We start from the raw sequence: 24,321 nt of genomic DNA, 5'->3' as shown, positions 1-24,321 counted from the left end.
CAAGGCACAAAGGGATTCCCTCCAGGAACTCCACTTTAGTTGTTTGTCAGCAGACAGTGGTGCGTCCCAGTCCATAATAGACTCTGAGAGGTGTCTTAGCACAAGCTTGCCTTGTATAGACAGGGGTGCAACAAATCTGAGTGGATCATATAGACTGTTAAATTACTGACAGGACCCCACGTTTAGTAAATTGTTTTTCTGCGCAACTAACCTGAAAGCCGAATGAGTCCTTCAACAAGTTCCATCTCAAGCCCAGACTTCTCTGTACTGGTGGATCGTCTGAGCCTAGATTCAAGTCCCTGAATTTTGCAGCATGATATGGTGAAACGCCTTCATGACAACATATTAGGCAGTCCTATGTAGGTCGTATGTAGCGCCTGCAGGAGAAGGACTGTTTACGAACACGTGCACCTTTATGCCTTATTCAACCACTTCCTTATTTGTGTCGTGGTCACAGTGCCGTAGAAACCGGAGATAATTTCTGTGATCCTATCGCACGCTGAAACAATGGAAAGTTTGTTTAAGGTCAGCAGTAATAGCGACTGGCTCCTTTCTGAATCTCATGAGCACTTTCCACCAGGTTATTAGTCCGGATGGGACCAGTGAGTGTCGTTCAGAGAAACACCATGATGTTTGGAGCTTGAATCGAACACCTCTCTGATTTGTTTAGGCTTTCTTGAATGATATACTCCAAAGGAAGGGAGATACCAGCATTTGTCATTCCCTAAGGGCGGAGCTGGTTCTGCTTGGTCATTGCAAAATATCTTGTCCATAAAGGCTACAAAGTGGTCCTTCATTGCAGGCTTGTTTCTTAATGTTCTCCGCAGTGAGATGAACCTGGATAAGGCCTGTTCCCAGTTGCTAGGAAGCTTGGCCCTTGTAGCCTTGAAGGGTAAGGGAACAACCCAGCGGTCAGATTCGTTCTTGAAGAATCCACTGTCCATTATTTTAATAAACACCTTGTTTTCTATGGATAAGGCCATTTTGTTGTCATCTTGCATTGTGTGAAACACCGTCCTCCCCAAGTCGTCACCATAGGGAGTAGGAATGGTGTCAAGATCTTGGATGAGGTCGGAGAACCTTTCTTTCACTTAGTAGTAATGAGAGCATGGCTTAAAGTGAGTTGTGCGACCATTTTGGAGCACAAGTTTTAAAGGAATTGACTTCAGAGGGCTTGTGACTCTTATCCAACCATACATCGCCCACGATTACCCAGCCTAGATCAAGTCTTTGGACATATGAAACATCATCTGGGCCATTGCATTGTTGGCGCACCTTGTGGACCTTCAGAATGTCCCTTCCGAGCAGGATTACAATGTCAGCATTCGTGTGTAGAGGAAGAGGCATTTTGTTAGTTAGGTGCCTCAAGTGGGGATGATGAAGCGTGGCTTCCGGAGTGGGAATTTCTCCCCTGTTATCAGGCATCTAGTCACATTCAATTAAGGTTGGCAAGGGTATGTACATGTTCCCCTTGATTGAAGAGACAATGTACCCAGAGGCTCTACTGCCAGAAGTCTCAATACAACCAGAACAGGTGTTGAAGGTGTACAAAGCAGCTCGTCCCTTTATACTGAAGATCTCAAAGAGTTTGGGCTTTGCTAGAGACCTGTTGCTTTGCTCATCTATTATGGCATACATTCTGGAAGCCTTGTCGGGTTGTCCTTCTGGATAGACCTTGACCAGACATACCTTGACACAGAATTTAGGACCAGTCCCTTCACCACATGCTTCAATACACGAGGATCAAACAGCGGTTGCAATTGGATGAGGAGCTTTTAGCTCCCCGCCATGCTTTTGAGCAGGGTTGGATACTACAGAAGGTTGTGAATTGTGTGGAGCTGGTGTGGGATGCATAGATGCAAAGTGTATGCAGTATGGACAATCAGTGCACTTAATGACAGCCTTACAGTCCTTAGCAATGTGGCCTTAGGAGGTGCAACACTTATATACCAAGCTCCTTGAGAGTATCTCTACGCTCCTGCAAAGTCTTTGCCCCGAGTTCACAACATTCCTTAAGTGGGTGAGGCCTTTTGTGGAGAGGGCACATACGGTTGCTGTCCATAACTTTAGGAGTAACAGCATTTGGTTTAGTGAAGGGTGCAGCAAGTGGAACGTCAGTTTTTCTCACAGATACTGTGCCCCTTAACTCTTTACGTTTGGTGGTAATGTTATCATACCTTGTAGATGACGAAGCTGGTGGAGTAGGTTCAGTGAAGTCGAAGTTGGGATCATTCTTCTTCCGAGCTTGATCACTGACGAATCTGGAAAAATGGAGGAAATGACATATTATGCTCTCTTTTGTACCTTGAGTCGTGGTCTGCCCATTTTCCCTGCATACTGTATGGCAACTTGGACACTACTGGATTCACGCCATGAGTAGTGTCAAGGTAACTCGGTCCTGAAAAACATGGGTCTAATTTTGCCAATTCTATTTCCTTTAGCAGGTTGCTTAGATCTTGAAGTTTCCAGTTGTCTTTGTTAGTTATCTTTGGGAAGGTTTGCAGTCTCTTAAATAAGGCACATTCTATTGTGTCCGAGTTGCTTTAGGTTTGTTCTAGTCTCTCCCATGCTGAAATAAGACCTATAGTTCTCAGCACGATCATCAAACTTTGAGAGACTGATTTTTATTAACTCCCTGCAAATCATGTACCTGGCAAAGTCTGACATGTCCAATCTACCGGTCATAGTTACAGGATTATCTTGTGGTATCCCTGGGGAAATGTACGTTCTCTGGCTTATTTGACTGCGATGTATCAGGACAAAATGATGCGGCATGAGGGTTAAGCTGCGGTTTAGTCTCTAGAGGGTCTGCTGGCTGTGACCTAAATTGTGGGTTAGTGCTGAAAGTCACCTGGTCAGTAGTAGGCGGCGACATCCCTTGCCTTGCGGGTGCATTGATGTGGTAGATTGGAAATGGCGATGGTACAGATGGTAAATGTCTTAGCATGTAGTCAGTAGCGCGATCAGCTGGGTCTTCCACTTCTCCTTGAATGTAGTAGTCCATATATGCATCTTGGCCTAGTGATTCTTCAAAGACTTTCAGTTTAGCGAGGGCTGTTTCTAACCTTTCGGCTTGGAGCATTTTCAATTGGGCTTCCATTTTGTTTCTTTGGGCTTCCATCTCTGCTTCCTTCCTATCAAAGGGGCATCTAACTCTAGCTTCTTCAGCAGTCGTGTGGATTTCCAGTAGCTTGTCAGACCATGTTGACTTCCTAGAGTGAAATGATCTGGAAGATTTAGATGTGATTTGGGTTGACGTTGTACGATATGACCTAACCTCTTGGGAGGTGTGCGGAGTTCTGCCTTATCCTGAGCATCTTGCACTAATGTAGTCTTTTCTTAGGGAAGAGTCTCTCTTTCTGCTAGCTCTGCTGTGGCATCATCCATGTCACAGTTACTCAGGATTGTAAAGTACTTTGCAGACAGCCTCTAGGAGCGATCATAGGCAGCAGATAAACGATTCAATGTGATGGTTAAATCTGCTGCGTCATTGTTTGAGAGTGGAAGAGCAGCTAAATAGTGATTAACTGTGCGCCATAAATCATATAGGTTGTCGCGGAACTCGTCTCTAGTCGTCCCAAAGTTCTCTCTGACCTTTAGTGTCGGCTTGGCTATACGTTTCGAACATGCGTCATGTTCTGCAGTAAGTTTGGACTGTGCTCCTGCTGCATCTGTGTTGTCGGGAACATAATGCGCTTGACTAGCAGAGGGATCCATGGAGCTTTTTGTGGACATGCCTTAGCTAAGATGGCGGGCAGTTATAGACTTGCTAGCAGACAATGCATATGCACACAGACACTGTAGGCTTAGGTCTCCTGTCACCATTCTACGTAGGTGAGATGTGTCTGAGGGATGTGAGCACGGATCTTTGTACAAGCAATGGCAGATAGTGTTACTTGCTACCCTTTCCCGCTATGCTTGACCAACTGCACTTAGTAAATCCGGAAAGGACAATGCAGTGATGAACTTTAACCAATTTTATTCACAGTACCTTGGTGACATGAGGCAAGATGTCAGGGAAGATGAAGGGATGAAGATGGGGTAGAATAATGGAGGGCAGAGGACAGAGGTAACAGGAGAATTCTCTCTTCAGCCCTGATTCACGTGCTGCCAAGATGGCACTGACCAGAAAGAAAGTATGTGAGGAAACAAGATACATGGCGTTGCAGAGAGAGAGGCATTGTGGGAATTCCAGCTTCAGAACATGAAAGCATGTAAGAACAATGGCCAGCAGATGGCAGCAAAGGACAACAAACACTGTAACCATCATATCTATATATGATAACTGAATGGATTAAGACATATAACATTAGGTAAATGTCCCTGTATTAGCTGAAAGCCTTTGCAGATGATTAGCTGGATAGCACATATATACTGACAGACCATGTGACACTTAAATTGCACACAGGTGGACTTCATTTCACTAAGCATGTGACTTATGAAGGTAATTTCTTGCATCAGAATTTTTTTTAGGGGCTTCATAGCAAAATGGGTGAATACATATGCACATACTAATTTTTAGTTATTTGATCCCATAAATTTCATTTATGCCTTTATTCTCACTTCACCAACTTAGACTATTTAGTGCTGAAGCATCACACACAAAAATCGGATTACAAAAATATTTAAATACAGGTTGTAATGTAACAAAATAGGTTATAAGCCAAGAGGGGTGAATACTTTTGCAAGTCACTGTAAGTAGACTCTCAATGTGGCTTGCAACCCTTTACCAAGAGCTGAGATGTGGCTCTCAAGGCAAGAAAAGTTGGGGACCACTGATGTAGGGAGTAACTCTGCCAGGACAAATGATGACTGAAAGGGTCTGCAACATCCCAGCTCCTTTGCAGTCAGCAGTAGCGGCTGCGTGCTTCTAGCGTGTGGAGCAAATTCTGTGTGGTTACCTACTTTGACAATTGGCTTACCTAGCAACTCGAGACCAATTCCAAAGTTCTTATCAAAAACATGTATACAAGACAAATTATAAATTAGCGTGGAAAATTGCAACTCACGTTTCTCCCTTGTTTTTATCCCTGAGCCACTGATGTAACGTATGACTGTTGAACTGCAGAGCACCTTTTAATCCTCCTTTACATTGAATTTGCATAATAGTATGAGAACATCGGACTACTTCAATGAGTCCTACGCAGTCTCCTATAGAGAGGCATCCATAGGGAAGCATCCTGAAAGAGAATAAGGAATTTACACAGTGACCATTAAATGCACGAATCCCCTTGGTATTGTAGGGACACGGGTTCTGCTTCCTCATTTCAGAGCAGTGAAGTCCAAAACCCCATAATATTCTGCCGTCACAATTAGATTCTCTGGGAGGTACCAACTGTGGAGGTGCTGATTTTACATAGCAGTGAGTGGTACATGGAGCAGATGTGACCAGGATTAGGAGTACTAATTTTCTCAGCCTGTTATTAATTAGCTGAATAGATTGAATATAATTTACCTTTTTGTAAATAAATTATACAATACTGGTAAATTATTTGCCAATGCATTCTAATGGGTATTTGATCACTCAAATTTGCAAAATGCAAATTGGCTGAAAAAAAAAAAAAACAGAAAACAAAAAAAAACACACCTTTCTGACCTCTAGACTTAAGCTGAAAGGTCATCAATGATGGTTTATAAACCAAGTAATAAGAGGGCATTATAAAAGTACAGCAATGAGACAGCTGCCTGCAAAGGATTAACCTAAGTATCTACAAACACACAGAGCCAGCCGCTATATGACGTAAAAGCGGAGAACAGGAGAAACCGGTGTGGCAGAATTTATTTTATGTGCTGCAGCTTCCTCCTTCCATTAAATTATATCCACCATGAAAAAAGGCCAGAAGGACAGAAAAAGAGCACAGTAAATGCATTTCTGGTTCTGAGAAAGCTTTTCAAAAAAGTGTAAGGTCCTCTTTAGGTTAAGTTCCCACAATGAGTTTTTGATGACTGCGCCAGAAATGCGGCATCTTACAGGTCCAGCAAAGTGGATGGGATTTATAGAAATCTCATGCCAAATGTGTTTTTTAGGACTAGAGCAATAAAAGTTGTCAAAGCCAAATATCAGGAACTAGCAAAAACAAAAGGAGCTTTAAATAAAAGAGACCAAAAAGAGACAAAAAAAAAAAGCAGCAATAAAAAAAACAAACAAAAAAAAAAAACACACGATACAGATGCACTAAAAAATTCAATGAAAAAACACAAGAAACCTAAATTACTTAATAGGTGCAGAAAATTTGCAACACCAAAAACTCACCAAATACTTTTCATGGGAACATAGGATTGTGCGTAGAGACCTCAGGTTATATACAAATCTCAAGGGAAACAAACTGTCTTTTAGGTGGAAGCCTGTGTCACGTCATGTTTTTGTAGTGTACTTTACATATTTTTTTGTTCTGTAAAAAAAAATGTATTCAAATGGATACATTTGTATTTACATAGAATAAAAAAGAAAAATGTAAGTCAAATTGGTATTCATTTGACATACATTTGTGCAAAATCCATTTTTTTATTTTTTTTTTTTTTTGCAAAAATCACGTTGGCTACACTTTTTTTTCCAAATATTGCAGTGTATGGAAGACTGATGCAAATGTTTCGTCATACACTTGCATTAGTTTTTTCCCATAGAAAAACAAGTCATGTGATCTCCTTTCTCCGTGACACAAAAAAACAGATATACTTGCTTTGAAATGCTTTTGTTTGCATCAGTTTTACAGTTTTTTTTACACTATAAAAACTTGAGGCTGTTAAAAATGGCAAAAAATGTGATGTGAAGCTGGCCCAACTACTGTATGGTTAGTGTGTCACTCACCGTAAATCAAGTCCCTGATTTTGCCAAATATTTTCCATAATCCGTAAGATTTGAAGCGTTAGCATATCCTGACGCAAGTCTAGAGGAGAAAAAGGCGGCAAAAAAATAAATAAATCATGAAACATTCTGTAGTGAATAGCAGGTAGGCAGATATGAGTAAGACATTGTAAGGGTTTTACTAGTTACCCCAAATTCAATACTATATTGTAACACTCGGTTCACACGGTTACAGATTTTGTAAATTTTACTAGAATGGATCCGCCTTTGCCATTATTTCTGTTAATGCTTCAAGTATAAAAGCATACACAGTTTTTGACCATATTGTTAGGCCATCCATGATAAGAATTAGTTTATTTGAATCAAAAAGTAGTCTCCATATGAAAGCATGAGCCCGTAAAGTGCTGCCACTTACTCATGGCTGGATCGTACTGCTTGGTATTAGCATATACCAATGTGTTATATGGTATTCACTCTAAATTAAGCTCCATGTACATTGTGCATCATTAGCATTTTTTATTGAACGTACCATCTCCATTTTTAAAGATTATCTCATTATTCAGAAACAGCATTTCAGACATAATATCAGGGTTCTCCCAGTTTAGCCAAAGTGGTCTTTTTGCTGAAGACATTATTCTGCATTCTTCAAGCCTAAAAGAACAAAGAAAAGATTTAGAAAACATATTTGCATGCCGAATGTGATCAGACATAATGGGGGAAAAAACAGGGAACGGAAAATAACACATGGACATACCTGAGGGTCCCCAACTGATGTGCAGGATTGAGAGGGGAGGTGAAATTTTGTAATGCATCCATAAAGTCTGGCCTCTTCATCTGTTCGACAAGAAACTTCATCTGCACCTACAACAAATATCTGTTATTACACGGAGTCCAATTCAATTAAATAGGAGCCCTTTAAAAGGAATCTGTCAGCAGATTTTTGCTATGTAATCAGAAGACAGCAGGAGATAGAGGTGGAGACACAGAATTGAGGGATGTGTCACTTATCAAAGTGCTGCTACTGTTTACTAACTGTAAAGGATTGATCGCTAAGAGATTAACATTGCCAGAGTTACACTAGTCAGGTAACACCCCCTCCTATGATAAGCACCTCACTGTCTATGGACTTTGTAAGCAGAGAACCTGGTGAGGGCGGAGTTAGCTTTCTCAGCTCTGCTTCATTCTAAATGTAAAAGCTCTGATTGTGTCAGAACAGCTGCACCCAGTAATCTAAGTGATACATTGTTGGATTCAGCTTCTCTTTGCCTACATCAAGCTGCTCTCAGATGAGGTAGCAAAAACCTGCTGACAGATACCCTTTAAGGAGTTTTAGCATTAAGTACATATTCCAAAGTAAAATTGGGGGCTGTTTATCTGCTGGGACCCTCTACTGCTCCTGTGGACAAAGGGGTCCCAAGTTTCCCTTTTGAATGGAGCGGTAAGTGCATGTGTGACCACCGCTCCTTTCACTTTCTAGGGACTCGGTGAGATAGCTGTCCTGTCAGTCCCATACCATTAAATGGGGCAGTGGTCACACATGTGAATGGAGTGGTAGTGCACAATACTTAGAATATTGGTTTTCAGGATCAATGGGGTGTCAGCGGTCAGACATCTTTTGCCTTTCCTGTGACTTGTTGATACTAAATACATGTAAGATACCTCTAAAAACTTGACTAAAATAACATCACATTTCCTACAGGGAATGCGTGTGCTCACAAATGGCCTTCAAAACAATTTTTCAACCAATTATAAGCCAAAAAATGTACAGTACATTACAGAATACACCTTTAAGTGAAAATGTAACAATTTGTAGAAACCCACTAGATAGGCTGAATGCTGCCCTTACTTTGTGAGGCTCATCCTTCTTCTCCTGCTTCAGGATGTCAGTGAGGTTAATGAGTTTCTCCATCGCCTCCACCTGCCGACTTAAATGCTTGAGGTACATGCCGCAGGCTCTGCAGTAGGACTCCAGCAGCAGGCCAAACCTCTGACTGACTGTCTTGTTGTGCATTTCTGACCTAACGGGAGTTTAATAGGCATCATTGGTAGATAACAAGAAGACTAGTGGCCACACATTTATAGATAGCTGTGCATGCCTACAAATGCCGTGTAGAGCACTGCCACATGACAGGTGCACTTTACAAAAAAAAGCCCAAAAAGTAGTAAATCACCGCTCATCTTCCCCAACCTAACTTAAACTAATAAAATAGTCATGTAGGGAATTTATCCCCTAAAAACACAAAACATTTCAGTAGTCTAGTTTTCTCAGATACTGACATCCAGAAAATAATCTTTATTATGCAAATGAGCACTGATGCACCCTTGGTGTTCACCGTGGTGCGCCCTCAACCTACGTTGATTTATTGCACTGCCCGGAGACAGCGCTGCCTTTACTGAAAATCCAGCTATGCGAGCACACACCAGCACTACAGGAGCTGGGGCAGGCGCCAAGTGGCTGCACACAGATCCATCTCTCCGGCTGCTTACTTAATACACCTCTGTGGATCACTGTAGAGAGCAGCCATAGCAGATGGATGTGTGCGCACACTCTGCTTGTGCGGTCTCAGTCTGAGCAGACACCGCAGAGTTTTCAATTCAAGCAGCACCTGCTCTGAGTACGGTCAATCAACATATGGAGGGGGGCAGAACGGTGCATAGAGCTTGGACACGTCATGGAGTCTCTCAACTATCGTCATTGGCACAATAAAAAGTAATAATTTTCTGAAAAACCATACCTGAGGAAACTAGGCTAGAGGTAGGATTTTACCAGCGGCTACATCTGATTAGTTTTAACTGGGCTTTGCAGGTGTCAGACTCCATTTACCAGGAGCTTCCCTACAATAGGAGCCCACACAGTGGATAGAACCAGATCAACAAATGACCACTCATCGATCTAGATTAGCTAAAGTGTATTTGTCCTATGACTGGTGCCCCGTGAGCATGTAAACTTAAAAAGCTTCTATAGCAATGTGACTAAATTAAAGTTATAAACTTGAAGACGTCAATGATAGTTTGCTGGTATCTCATAGTAATGAGAAGACATAAATGTTTCTAAATCCGTCTTACTGTGACTAACAGTATGGGTATGTGCACACGATGCAGAAATGAAGCAGAAAATTTCTGCATCATTTCTGCATCTCCCTGGCAGAAAAAACGCATGCAGATTGTGCATGCGTTTTTCCTGCAGAATACATGCGGATCCACATGCGTTTCCGCATGCAGATTGACAAGCGCTTTCCAGGCGATGTTAGCATCACCTGGAAAGTGCTTGATAACTAGGTCACACTATATAAATCCATGCAAACAGCATGGATTTATACAGTGTGACCAGAGAGAATGTATATACTTACCTCCGATGGCCCGCGCTGTCCTGCTCAATCTGTTCTCCCTCGCCGGCAACTTTGAATTGAAAGACCTGCCGACGTCAGCGTCACGTGACCCGTCACATGACTCTGACGTCACCGCAGGTCCTACAACTCACTGCAAGTGCCGGGAACCAAGCGGGAGCGCTGTGCGGGCCGACAGATGGTAAGAATACATTTATTTTTTATTTTATTCTTCTTTTACAGCTTTTTTAATGGTACCTGGGTGTGGATGAGACTCTCCTCTCCTCCACACCCGGGTACCATCCGCACATTAGAACGCACCAATTACGCAAGTACAAATGCTGTCTTGCGGAATTGGCGCGTTCTAATGCAAGTCAATGGCGGCGAAATCGCCGCGTTTCCGCAAAATTAATTGACATGCTGCGGATTTTTGACCGCAGTGTTAACGCTGCGGAAAAATCCGCATCATGGGCACAGCACATGCGGATTTCCATTGGGGAACATTGCTTCCCTTCTACCATGCGTTTTTCATGCGTTTCCGCGGCGTTTACGCAACTGCAAAAACGCCGCGGAAACGCATGAAATACGCATCGTGTGAACTCAGCCTATCACTGCTTCCATAAACCCACAAATACAGCGCACGTGAAAAGGAGTAAGATACCCTGGGTATAGTTGTAAACCTACTTCAAATGCCAGAAAAAGAAGTGTCCAATTCTCTGATTGGTCAGGGCCTTCTTCAACAGAAATCTAACTAGTAAATTGTCCAAGTACTGTTCATACTTCAGAACCTGCAGAAAAGAAGAATATCATACAGTTGTGAAGCAATGGTGTTCAGTGAGGTGATGGTTATGTTCTGATATATTTATCTAGGTAATGGACGAACATTCGCAGAGAAAACCATTCAGTTCTTAGTCTGTCACTGAGCCGGGGTTTTCACTTCATCTCAAAACTAGACGTGGCCGACATTAAATCCTACAAGTTATGGAACAGAATGCCGCTTATTTTCCCTGTGTGAATCCTCCCTGTCTGCATTTGTCACATCGCTCCTGTCCTAGTGACCAATCTCCAGAATGTCATGGTCACAGACACTAATTCATTTATGCTCTTGGGAGAGAAAAGGGGAGACCGCTTCACAAATTAAGCTAGGAGAAGTTATGGAAGATGTGCTACCAAATTAGCCCAAGCCTGGGAGCCATTAGCTTGACCCAGGGAATGGTATAGAGTGGAAAACTAAAGATAGTATTGTGCATTGAACTAAACACATTTGTATTGGAAAGATTTTTCTAAGGGAAATTTAGTCTTTAATCCCTTACCGAAACTGAACACCAATACACTACGTTAGGAGGTCGGTAAGTAGGCTCAGCATGGGTGTCTCCCAGAGCAAACGCTCAGCATTCACATGACAGGTTTCTCCGATCCGGGCTTTCTAATCAGTTAATTGCCATGGTCAAAGTGGGTAACTCCTTAAATGGGTCACGGTGCTTCCAGACACATTGTGGGACTGTAAATCCCATGCGCCGTCAGCCTTGAAGACTTAGGCAGGACCTGTATACTCACTAAGCCTCATACAGTGACATGGAATATACAGTCATGTGATAATGCATTATTAGTTCAAAACAAAGAAGAAAAATAATAAGCCCTTAACACCTCCCCCAACATATCACATGCTGGTATGTACAGTAGAGATGCCCGCTGTAATACACAGCCAGCATTTTGCGGTAAAAACAGCAACCAGAGCTAGTTATGATTGCTACTGTTTAACCATTTACAGGCTACTGTCAATGAGTAACAAACATTTACATAGAGTGATCTCCAATGTACTGGCTCCCCCTCAAGCTGCAAGGGGTCCTCCTGTAAAGCCCAACCTGTTCATAGGTGAATGACATTTTGTCAATAAGCTGCAATAGAGTTGTACTGCATAATATAGAACAAGCGATCACATGACTGTAGTTTTAAAATAAAAGTAGAAAAAAAAAAAAAGAAAAAACTAGTCATCCATTCATTTCCCCACACATTAATAAAAAATAAATAGCCTTATTCCAAAAGAAAATTACCTGTACTAGCTGGATAAGATACTGTGACAGCTTGTCATCGGTCAAATACTTCTCAAGGCAAGTAACTGCAAACGAGCGTACCATCCTGTCTGAGTAATTAAAATCCAGCAGTTCCATGGCTTGCTCGGGTCGGATTGGAGGCCAGTCTTTTAGTAGACAGTACATCTGTAGAATGTTAACAGGAATGTTATGATGTGTAATAAAGTGATGTAATTATGTAATGAGTAGAAGGTGTATAAGAGTATGACAGTGCTGCATAGCAGATTAATAGGACACAGATTATGGGGTTTGCCACCCAGGTGCTGTACAAGCAGGTTACTCCTCTAACTTCTAAAAAATACAAGGAGATTGAGACAGTTTCAGACGTCCAAACAGTAAGATCCCAGTACAGAGACTTCTTACAATAAAGAATTTAAAGGACAAATGCATCCAAAATAAAAGTAATCTGATGGGAAACTCTCTCATCAAGGTTTGTATGCATGCTTGGATCAATAACGATGTCCCGAATACATGTAACACAGAACTTTGGAAGAAAATGTAGATCCTCCTCTGGCGCGGTCTTGGGTAAAACAATATTCTTGGATCAAAATTCTTTAGAGATCAAACGTCGAAAATAAGAAATTAAAATTTAAACTGTACATATAGACATTTTAGATCTACCTTTTCTTTATTATTAATATACAGTGCCTACAAGTAGTATTCAACCCCCTGCAGATTTAGCTGGTTGACACATGCGGAATTAACTTGGCATTGTGACATTTGTACTGTAGATCAGCCTGGAAGTGGGAAATGCACTGCAGCAAATAATGTTTTTTTTTTTTTTTTTTTTTAAAACGTTAAAAGTTAATTCAGAGTGTCATTTATTATTCAACCCCTCAAACCACAAGAATTCTGTTTGGTCCCCCTAAAGTATTAAGAAGTAGTTCAGGCACCAAGAATAATGAGCTTCACATGTGTGGATTAAAGATCTCTTTTGCCAGCCTTTTCTGACTATTTAAGACCCTCCACAAACTTGTGAACAGCACTCAGACATGGTCAACATGGGAAAGACAAAGGAGCATTCCAAGGCCATCAGAGACAAGATCGTGGAGGGTCACAAGGCTGGCAAGGGGTACAAAACCCTTTCCAAGGAGTTGGGCCTACCTGTCTCCATTGTTGGGAGCATCATCCGTAAGTGGAAGGCTTATGGAACTACTGTTAGCCTTCCACGGCCTGGACAGCCTTTGAAAGTGTCCTCCCGTGCCGAGGCCAGGCTTGTCCGAAGAGTCAAGGCTAACCCAAGGACAACAAGGAAGGAGCTCCGGGAAGATCTCATGGCAGTGGGGACATTGGTTTCAGTCAATACCATAAGTAACGTACTCCACCGCAATGGTCTCCGTTCCAGACGAGACCGTAAGGTACCTTTACTATCAAAGCGTCATGTCAAGGCTCGTCTACAGTTTGCTCATGATCACTTGGAGGACTCTGAGACAGACTGGTTCAAGGTTCTATGGTCTGATGAGACCAAGATCGAGATCTTTGGTGCCAACCACACACGTGACGTTTGGAGACTGGATGGCACTGCATACGACCCCAAGAATACCATCCCTACAGTCAAGCATGGTGGTGGCAGCATCATGCTGTGGGGCTGTTTCTCTGCCAAGGGGCCTGGCCATCTGGTCCGCATCCATGGGAAGATGGATAGCACGACCTACCTGGAGATTTTGGCCAAGAACCTCCTCTCCTTCATCAAGGATCTTAAGATGGGTCGTAATTTCATCTTCCAACAAGACAACGACCCAAAGCACACAGCCAAGAAAACCAAGGCCTGGTTCAAGAGGGAAAAAGTCAAGGTGTTGGAGTGGCCTAGTCAGTCTCCTGACCTTAACCCAATTGAAAACTTGTGGAAGGAGCTCAAGAATAAAGTCCACATGACACACCCAAAGAACCTAGATAACTTGGAGAAGATCTGCATGGAGGAGTGGGCCAAGATAACTCCACAGACCTGTGCCGGCCTGATCAGGTCTTATAAAAGACGATTATTAGCTGTAATTGCAAACAAGGGTTATTCCACAAAATATTAAACATAGGGGTTGTATAATAATTGACCCACACTTTTATGTTTAAAATTTAATAAAATTCAACTGAGCAACATAACTTTTTGGTTTGTAAGATTTATGCTTCTGTTCATAAAACCTACTCTCGTTTGCAGTTTGAAGGCTCTAACTTATTTGCATCTTATCAAACCAGCTAAATCTGCAGGGGGTTGAATACTACTTGTAGGCACTGTATAACAAATGCGTTTTCGATCCTGAACTAGGATCACTTTCTATCTGATGAGGACCATAGTTCAAGACAGAAAACACATTATCTACCTTTTAATTATTTACTCGCTGTGGATGGTTTTAATTCATTAAATTATCTATTTTCAATAAAAATTCTGGATCCTGATAAATTTTTGATCCGTGGAATGTTGTTTTACTGAAGGAACACCTTTTTCATTTTTGCCCTGAGAACCATCACGGTCACCGCCAGTGATCAAAAAAGGAGCTGGCTGCAGTCTGTAAATTACTACATTCATATGCATAGCTTTAAAAAGAATCTGTCTGCAGGATTTACCCCCAAACTATTTACATGTGCAGGTAGCTCTTTCAAAGACAAGTCCAACAAAGTCTTTACATGGCCGATCTGTTCATCTGTTACTGAAAAATCAGATTTTTAAATTGTTATGCAAATGAGGCTGAAGAACTATATGTAGATCTGAAGCCTCTGACACTCCAGCTCTATTCCTCGCCCAGCGCTGCCTCCTCCTGCCTGACAGACGGCTCCTTTGCATTAAGTCACACAGCATAGAGACTATCAGTCAGGCAGGAGGCGTCAGCACTATGCACAGAGCTGGAGTGACAGAGGCTTCAGATCGATAATCTCATTTATATATCGATTCAAACACTGATTTCTCAGTAATGAAGGAATGGACTGCCCATATAAAGGTATTGCTGGACTTGTTTTTGAAAGAGCTACCAGTGTATACAAATAGTGAAATTCTGCTCACAGTACCTTTCACTCAGCCAGCCTACTGAGAAAGACAACATAAGAACTATCAGAGTAAAGACAAAGGGCCTTTTCACTAAAACATTATAATAATTCATGGCTTCCTTCCTGGTGGTGCTTGAAATTATAGAGCTGAAGCTTGTAGCCTCATGCAACACTGACAGCGCAGTGCTCATTATATGCACAATGTAAATTCCTGTCACCAATCACATCTATACAGACGAGGGCACACACGCACGTTCCAGAGATAGCAAGCAGACTGAAATAGCCCCTATAGGAAATGTACTGCGAGATCTGGTACAAATCAATAGGAGGTGGATTTTACCTGTGCAACATCATCTCTGCAATTCCACTTCACAGCCAGGAGCAGCTTAGGAAGGATTTCTGGAGTATTTCGGCAATAAAGCCTGTAGAAACATAGAATGGAAATCACTGTGAACGAATAGAAGAAAAGCTTCACCTTTGACTAACGCTGGCTTTGTATTCAGCACAAACAACATCCTATATCCTTGCTACCTCTAAGCCTTAAAAAATAAAATAAAAAGTAAAATAAAATAAAAGACCAAATGAGATGATGGGTTATGGTTCTCTCTTTAATCTATACATCCCTTCTGGTAATACCACAAGCAGTCAGGATGGTGTCAACAAGTCACTTTCTACATTTTATGTTTAAGAAAAATCAGGGACTAAAAATGATTCGTCATCTTCTCAAAACTGCGCTGCGGCTGGGCTGGGCATTACAATGAAGGACCCAGACAATTCTAGCCATGTATAAAAGCCTTTGATATTGTAGTGTTGCATGAATTTGGATTTGACCATTTATGTTGTCACATTAACCCTTTCAATGTTGGGACACTTGACAGTGAGACGGCAGGCAATGTCACAGGTTGCATGGCTAAAGCTCTCTATACCTCTGCTACATTGCAGCATGCTGCAGGTGAACGGAGTCGCATCTTAACCTGCAGGGTATTAAGACAAGAAATGTGCAAAAACTCACAACCACTTGTAATTTGCAAGGAGACCTGCTGACTTGCATCAAGATGTGATGTAACAGTGGCACAGAGTGATCTTTGGCCTTGCAACCGGTGTCGTGGCTAATTTTGCAGTGTAGTACCAAGACTAAAACGCAAATCAGAAAATAAATATCTTATAGCCATAAATTTACTGAAAGATACCTGCATACTCAGTACACTATACACATGGGCACCTTCATGCAATTTTATATAAAAATCAACGGAGTAGTTAGGAAGGAAAACAGGGGAGTAGGCCCCGTGATGGGGAAATAAAGTCAAGAGGGAGACAACAAGTCATTATAATTATATACAAGGGCTGGGACAGCAATCTGCACCTTTACCCCAGATAAACAAAGTCTGAAATATGGCTCCAATCAAAAGGTAGCATTTTTTAAAACACTGCGCAATTATTCACATTTGTGACTAAATTGTATTCCTAATTGGAGCCTTAAAAAAGACATCTAATTAAAAAAGTTCAAACATTTGCAGAGTCCATCCATGCCACTTATGCCCACATCTGTACAATAGCAACACCAAACAGACCAAAAACATCTGTAAACACACATCCGTTCTCATTAGTAAGAGGAGGGGATAACATGAAGAAAAGTTGCTGGCAGGCCGTACTGGGGTATGAATTTCCAAACTTGTTCTGTGTAAGAAGAGAGATGCCAAACAAGCATTTCATCTGACTCCTTGACTAGAAATGAGTGCTGCACCCCAAATATTGCACCTGAATTCTGGCCTTTATCATGATCGCAAGAACCTGGATCTAGTTCTTATATTCTAGTAGTGCCACGTGTTTAAAGTCATCATGCATTACATACATCCTTGGTCGCAAAAGGGTTAATGCATATTTCTCTCGTGGTAGACTATTTTTTATACATTGGATATAATTTCCGCTGAATAGTAAAACAGACATGGTGTTCACACATTGATAATTTCTCTTCCTTAAATGTGAGTCGTTTACAATGTAATTTTTGTAAAACAAATTGTTAAAAGATCTACATTTCTATGCAAACCCATTTAACACAGAAATATTAAAGACCTGTGGCTCCAAAGGAATTCTTTTTCTTGCTCAGTGATTTCAGAGAGAGGGTCCCGAGTAGAAATGGCTTTGAGCTGCTCTTTATCACTTTCTCTGACTTCATTGTCTCTGGCTATTCTGCTAGTCTGAAAAATAACATTACCATAATACATAAATGTTACTGATGCTTTCATCCTCCCCACTAGCGTTTTATCCAGTTTTCAATACACAGTGAGCTAAAATGCCTGTACATGGTGAGAGCACCAAGACGGCTCCTATTACACAATGGCAGAGACAATAAAGGAAACAATCAGCATTCTGGACATTTTGGATAACAGGAATAGCACTGTCAGAGCAATGAAGTGGCAAGAGAAAGAAAATCTAATACAGACGGTCACACTTTTAATATTATTATAGACTACAATATCATATCTCCTATAGATGAAATATAGTAATGACATTATTTACCAGTCCGGAATGGCTATAATTGTAGCCCATCTCTCGCTCTAAAGCCTTGTTTGCATGATCTTCTATTGCCGTCATATCTGGGAACTTGACTGGGCTACTGAAACAGTCAAATTCAAGCTCTAGGCAGGGAGTTTCCTGAAAAACAGTAATAACAGAAGAGCCTGAATAAAGAAATAGGTAACCAAGAAACAATGGTGACAGGGGCTATACACAAGAGTCGTTGAACTTACTAAGAGGACCGAACTCATCAAATCTGTAAAGCAAAGAGGTAACGTAGGAATATGTATTCATAAGGCATAGTCTACACCAGTGGTACATTCAGATGGAGGGACCAAAGGGAGGGGGGGAACCGTTCAAATCAAGTGAAGGCGATCGGTGCACCTTTGGCATGGCCAATCATTTATTCCCACCTGCTTGTTTTCTCTCTATGTCCATCCCCCTTTCTTCTTTGATTGACAGCTCTGGTTTCATAGAACCAGAGAATGGCGGAGATAGAGGGAAACAAGCAGGTGGGAAGAGGTTTATCTACAACGTGAAGCACCGAGCGCCTGTACTTGGCACTGTTGTACAGAACAGTCATTCTGTGCTGACAGAGTCCCTTTATTCAAAATGCAAGTCTGGTAGAGTAAGGTAAGAGGGCACCTGCATGGGGTGAAGTTGGGTTGCCATGGCATGACATCTACAAACATGATGACTGGCCTCAGTGGCGCATGTCAAAAGACTGCTTGGCCAGTGATTGGCTGCAGTGGTCACAAGTATAGATGGCTGCACAGTGATGACATGCCTAAATAAACAAAGACTAGTGCAAGAGCACTGGAGTAGAAAAGTCAACAACAGATTTTCCTTACTGATGTGTATAGGGGCTGTCAACCCCCTTTACAGGACTTTTTGATATCTATCATATTCCTTGCCTATGGTCAAATTTATGTAACACCTTAAGGGCTACGATATAGAACTTTATCCAGCATAGTAGTAAAAAGCTCTCGATACATTTACTCCCCATACCCATTTACTCCCCATACCCAGTGGTATCTTCAAATGCAGAAAGTCTCACAAACCTGTCAAATCAATGAGATAGAGAGACCAGCAGCTGCTGACTCCAGTCTCCTTGTCTTAAAGGAGCAGGGCATTAGTTTCCAATATTAGAAAGGAAATGTTATACTTTTCTTAATTAATAAAACCTTTCTCAAATTATATGATTATTTGGTCTCCTTTTACTTCCGGACTTTTCCAAGGTAGTGAAAGATACCCTTTAAAAAGCACCCATCACAAATTTGGGAGTGCCATTTTTATTAAACGGACAATCCAGCAAATTTTTTTTTTATTTATTTTTTTATTTCCCATCCATTAGCTACCAGTATGGTATGTTCAATGTATGCATTAAAATACTTAGTCAGTTTTCTGCCTTTTCCAGCATCTTGTGACAACAGTTGTTACCAGTCAAGTCACATAGCAATTCTGTGTGTACTGGAAATAAATCCTTGTTGAGAGTCTCATACTTACACTGAGAAAGTTGAGACTTACATTAACAAATGAAGTAACGGCCGGCTGTGTGAGCCAGCAAGAAAGTGATGCAATCACAAGATGCAAAAGAGGACTTGGATAGCACGAGGAGCAGCAGAAGACAGCGACCGGTAAGTATTCTACTGGACACACTGACCATGCAGTACTGACAGCTAACGGATGGAAAAAAAAAAAAACACTGCAGAACGCTGTTTGTTTTAATAAGAGTGTACAGCCCACAGAAGTTACTTAAAAAAGGGCACAGAACATTCCATAATGATCCCCAAAAAAGCCCAACTTTCTCACCAAACATCCAGATTGTGTGATCTCAGAATGCAGAGCAGGAGCCCAACATCCTCTGAGGACCTTCTCACAATGATACTGCGACATCTCGCTCTCTGCAATACCCCAGCAATGCGGCCATGTTTATTAAGCAGTAATTGAACAGTAGGTTACCATTTGATCACTGCCAGTAAACATAAAAGATGAAGCAGAGCTCGGTTAGTGCAAAGAGTGTATTCTTGCGCTTTCTTTGTGAGAGGGGTGAAGAGTTTTGTGCGATCTTGCTCTGCGTACCTGGTTCCCATAACCCTGAAATTCTAGCAAAAGTCTGGCCCTTTTGGGGGACATCAGGGAGTGTTTATAAAAGACAACAGTCTGGGGCTGCTTACTCTTATGAATTAGAAAAAGCAGCCCCAGACAGGTGGTGGGTAATCGATAGGATTGTGAAAGACCATAGCTTTGTTGGTAATTGGTTAAATTATCTTGGACTAAAGTTGTTTAAGGATGGTTCAGAAACACTAGTCTATACTACAGATACATGGATCTAAATAAACCCCATTTACAAGCATACACCTTCTGAGTTAAAATGGCTTTCTACACAATCACTTGCCCCATGAGATCCAGCTATTTATGGCTTTGGGTTGACATACTAGTTACTGTCTGATTTTAGGCATCCTGTTGTGTAAATACTGATTTTAAGTGGATTTTTTTTTCCTTTTCTGCACTTTTGGTTCATATCTTCGCAATCTCAGAAAATGGGCACCTGTCAAGGAAACATTTTTAGAATTTAACATGCAACGTGAAAACACAAATATAGTATTCCACTGACTAAAGATGGATGAAGATTTTTGTACCTTGTTTGGATTGGACCCGGTGACTCCGATTGGATTGAGCAAGTCTTCTAATCCATGAGGTACAGGCCACAAGTTCAATGCCATTTTCCCAGAGACTAATGTATCTGTGTAATCAAACAAGTTTATATTGCCCCATGCCAACGGGCAGTGTTCCTGTGGGAGGATAAAACATAAGCATTAGAATGGCAAGGGTCATGTCCATACGTGTAAGTATTGCCTAATTATTGGTCTATTTGTGACAAACATCTGGTCGATGTTGGAGAAAGCTGCTTGGGAATTACAGGATTCCAGTTTACATTAAGTACAGGCTCACAAATTTACAGGCACACAGGACTTACAGGTGTTGTTCCATCTACTTAATGTCTCACATATCCATAGAACAGATGATCAATTGATAAATGAATGATTTCTAAGGGCCAGGCTGCTGAGACTCCCAACAAGTGTCCTATGTGAATAGAGTCAGAGTGAGCATGTGCGATCACTGCTCCCACAGACACTGAATACAGAACATAGGGACTTTTTGGAATCCCATTCTCCCAGCAATCATACATTTATCACCTTTCCCATAGACAGCTGGCATGTTCTCATCAGACCAGCCTTTTACCCACAACTAGATGAAAGGAGTATTGCAGTTTTCTGTAAACATTGTACAAGTAAATCCTGTAAATGTTTAGAAAGATAGTGATTGGGAGAAGGGCTGAAGACAGACATCCACATCTCGGCATCTGTAAACACGGGAAATATGTTCAGCAGCAAAGATCCATGTGTAAGCAAAAATAATGACAAACTACACCTACAGCTAAAATACTTGGATCAAAAATGCTAAAATCCTACAACACTTACTTCTTTAGCTCCTTTTCTGCCTTTTACTGAACAGATGGAAAGACAAAGGCGAGCTGCCCTGGGTAAATCTGGGATGAACATATCGTACGAAAGCCATTCATTCCACCTGGAAAAAGATGACGAAAAAAGGCAAAAAAAAAAAAAATAAGTCACCTGACAAGTAAGATATAGCTTATAAACCAACACTTATATGAAATCGTGAACACAGCACTGACACACACTTACTGGTTTATAAAAAATAATGTAATTTGCATCAAATCACTAGTATACTCACTGAAACCACACCACTACATATTTATCAAGTGTTGCATCGAAAATGATACATTCGGCGCAAATTAAGCATGGAAGCTTAAAGAGTTTATCTGGGACTTTTTTATGGGGCTAAACATTACTTACTAGTGGGTAGTCGCTATCTAGCTGCCTGTTTTGTCTTGCGATGATCTCTCCTGGTTCAGGGCGGTCACGGAGCTCCTGCCAGCGATGCTCCTGCTTCCTGTGCCGTCATGTCAACAGAGCAGCTCATTCTCTTCTACATATATGGGGCCTCACTGCCAGCATCATGATGATTGACATCCAGCTACCACAGTTAGCCGGCTCATCGCTGCCTGTCAATCAGCATGACATCGGCAGGGGTGGAAGAGAAGAAGCTGCTCTGTGTACTTGACAGCACAGGAAGCAAGAAGATCACCAGAAGCAAGACGATCATCAGCAGTAGACATCTGTGACTGCTCTGAACCGGGAGAGATCATCCCAGGACAGAATAGGGAGCTAATTAGAAACTACCTGCCAGTAAAGCCCCCGTCTCACATAGCGAGATCGCTGCTGTGTCACGGTTTTGGTGACGCAACAGCGACCTCACCAGCGATGTCGCTATGTGTGACACTTTGCAACGATCAGGCCCCTGCTGTGAGGTCGCTGATCGCTGCAAAGTGTCCTGGACCATTTTTTGGTCGTTGCTCTCCCACTGGTCAGCACACATCGCTGTGTGTGACCAGCGGGAGCAGCGATCACGCTGGTAACTATGGTAAACATAGTGTGCCCCTAGTAACCCGATGTTTACCATAGTTACCAGCCTGCTCCTGCTTCAGCAGGCTGGTAACCAGGAGCAGGACATCGTGGAAAGATTCTTTCCACAATGTCGCTGCTCCCCTGATCGTTGGTGAGCCTGCCTGTTTGACAGCTCACCAGCGACCACATAGCGACGCAGCAACGATCCCTGACAGGTCGTATCGTTGTCGGGATCGTTGCAGCGTCGCTAAGTGTGACGGGGCCTTAAGTTTTTTAGCTCCATGGGAGGGAGGGGGTGAAAGGGTACTGGCTTACCCCTTTAACATTTCCCAGTGTTAGATAAGAGCCTAAGGATGTTTGGAATGAAGGCTGAATTGTTGAACAATTTCCAGCTTTTTAAAGAATCCCTATTGGTAAACTTGCTTGTGTTAAAAAAGTGTGAGACCAATATGTTAAATGTCGCAGATTAATGTAGAATTTTGTGCAAATTGCAATTTTTGATGCAGGTTAATAATGGTTTAACATAAATGTAATTGCTCCATGCATTTAAGTCAGCTATGACCGGTCTAAAATACATAACGTTTATATACAAAAGCAACCTTAACCCCTTAATAACATCTGACGTACTAATACGCGTCTGTGCCCTGGGACTTAAGAGCCAGACCCGTATTAGTACGTCATCGCGATCGCGCGCGCACACAGGCTGTGCGGGCGCGATCGCCGCCGGGTGTCAGCTGATTGTCACAGCTGACACCCGGTACTATGTGCAGGGAGCGGTCACGCACCGCTCCCAGCACATTAACCCCCGCGATGCTGCGATCGAAGTCGATCGCGGCATTGCGGGGGCAAGGGGAGGTGATCGGCGATACTCACCTCCTCTTCCGGCTTCCAGCGCAGTTTGCAAAGGCTTCCCGGGTGTTGCCATGACGACCCGATGTCGTCATGACAACATCCGGGTCACCGGAGAGCAGGAAGATTGCTTGGACATGCGCAGTGCATCTCCAAGCAATCTTCACACTGTGCACTTCTGACAGCCTTCATGGCATAGGGATGGTGCTCCATTCCTATGCCATGCAGGCGATCAGAAAAAAAAAAGTGAAAGTCCCAGAGTGGGACAAAGTAATAAAGTGTATAAACTGTGTGAAAGTGGGGAAAAAAAAAAAAAAGTGCAAAAATATTATAAAAAAATAAAAAAAATAATACACCAAAAATAAAAATATAATGTACCCATCAATAAATATTATTATAAAAAAAATAAAAAAAAACAATAAAAGTACACATATTTGGTATCGCCGCGTCCGGAACAACCTGACCTATAAAACTGTCCCACTAGTTAACCCCTTCAGTGAACACGGTAAAAAAAAAAAAAAAAAAAAAAACAAGCAAAAAACAATGCTTTATCACCATACCGCCAAACAAAAAGTGGAATAACACGCGATCAAAAAGATGCATATAAATAAAAATGATACCGCTGAAAACGTCATCTCGTCCCGCAAAAAACAAGCCGCCATATAGCTCCATCAGCCGAAAAATAAAAAAGTTATAGCTTTCAGAATAAAGCGATACTAAAAAATATTTTTTTCTATAAAATAGCTTTTATTGTGTATAAGCGCCAAAACATAGAAAAATGATACAAATGTGGTACCGCTGTAAACGTACTGACCCGAAGAGTAAAGCTGCCTCATCAATTTTACCACACGCGGAACAGAATAAAAAAAAAAAAAAAAAAAAAAAACAATTCCTGAATTGTTGGTTTTTGTTTATTCTGCCTCCCAAAAATCGGAATAGAAAGCGATCAAAAAATGTCACGTGCCTGAAAATGGCACCAATAACAACGTCAAGTCATCCCGCAAAAAACGAGCCGTCACATGACTGTCTGCCAAAATCTGGAAAAATTATAGCTCTCAAAATATGGCGATGCAAAAACTAGATTTTACAAAAAATGCGTCTTTTAGTGTGTGACAGCTGTCAGTCATAAAAACCCCATATGATTCTGGCATTGCTGTAATCACACCGACCCGAAGAATAAAGTCGTCTAATCACTTATGCCGCACAAGGAAAGGCGTCAAAAATAAACTCTTGAGTTAGGATTGGGCTAGGGTTAGGGCTGG

The 24,321-nt window shown here is 41.8% G+C and overlaps 1 protein-coding gene across 3 annotated transcripts in view; it reads right to left on the bottom strand.

Annotated features, from left to right (window-relative positions):
* The window catches only part of PIK3CA (phosphatidylinositol-4,5-bisphosphate 3-kinase catalytic subunit alpha), a 57,061-nt gene that overhangs the window by 9,224 nt on the left and 23,516 nt on the right, over window positions 1-24,321 (bottom strand). For 2 of the 3 annotated variants that reach the window (XM_073674942.1, XM_073674943.1), the window contains exons 7-19: window positions 21,203-21,308; window positions 20,360-20,512; window positions 17,721-17,855; window positions 17,274-17,398; window positions 15,541-15,622; window positions 12,186-12,350; window positions 10,816-10,919; window positions 8,652-8,823; window positions 7,560-7,666; window positions 7,335-7,456; window positions 6,809-6,887; window positions 5,010-5,180; window positions 2,178-2,261 (exon numbers count right to left, since the gene is read on the bottom strand). In XM_073674942.1, the coding sequence (XP_073531043.1) occupies window positions 2,178-2,261; window positions 5,010-5,180; window positions 6,809-6,887; window positions 7,335-7,456; window positions 7,560-7,666; window positions 8,652-8,823; window positions 10,816-10,919; window positions 12,186-12,350; window positions 15,541-15,622; window positions 17,274-17,398; window positions 17,721-17,855; window positions 20,360-20,512; window positions 21,203-21,308 (1,605 nt within the window). The remainder of the gene's footprint in view (window positions 1-2,177; window positions 2,262-5,009; window positions 5,181-6,808; window positions 6,888-7,334; window positions 7,457-7,559; window positions 7,667-8,651; window positions 8,824-10,815; window positions 10,920-12,185; window positions 12,351-15,540; window positions 15,623-17,273; window positions 17,399-17,720; window positions 17,856-20,359; window positions 20,513-21,202; window positions 21,309-24,321) is intronic. The other variant, XM_073674944.1, reaches the window with a different exon arrangement.

This window comes from Phyllobates terribilis, unplaced genomic scaffold, assembly GCF_046119375.1.
Source record: "Phyllobates terribilis strain yellow unplaced genomic scaffold, ASM4611937v1 Scaffold_3__8_contigs__length_932513732, whole genome shotgun sequence".
Classification (NCBI taxonomy): domain Eukaryota; kingdom Metazoa; phylum Chordata; class Amphibia; order Anura; family Dendrobatidae; genus Phyllobates; species Phyllobates terribilis.
The sequence above is the reverse complement of the archived record's forward strand: the minus strand, read 5'-3'. Positions and strand labels throughout refer to the sequence as shown.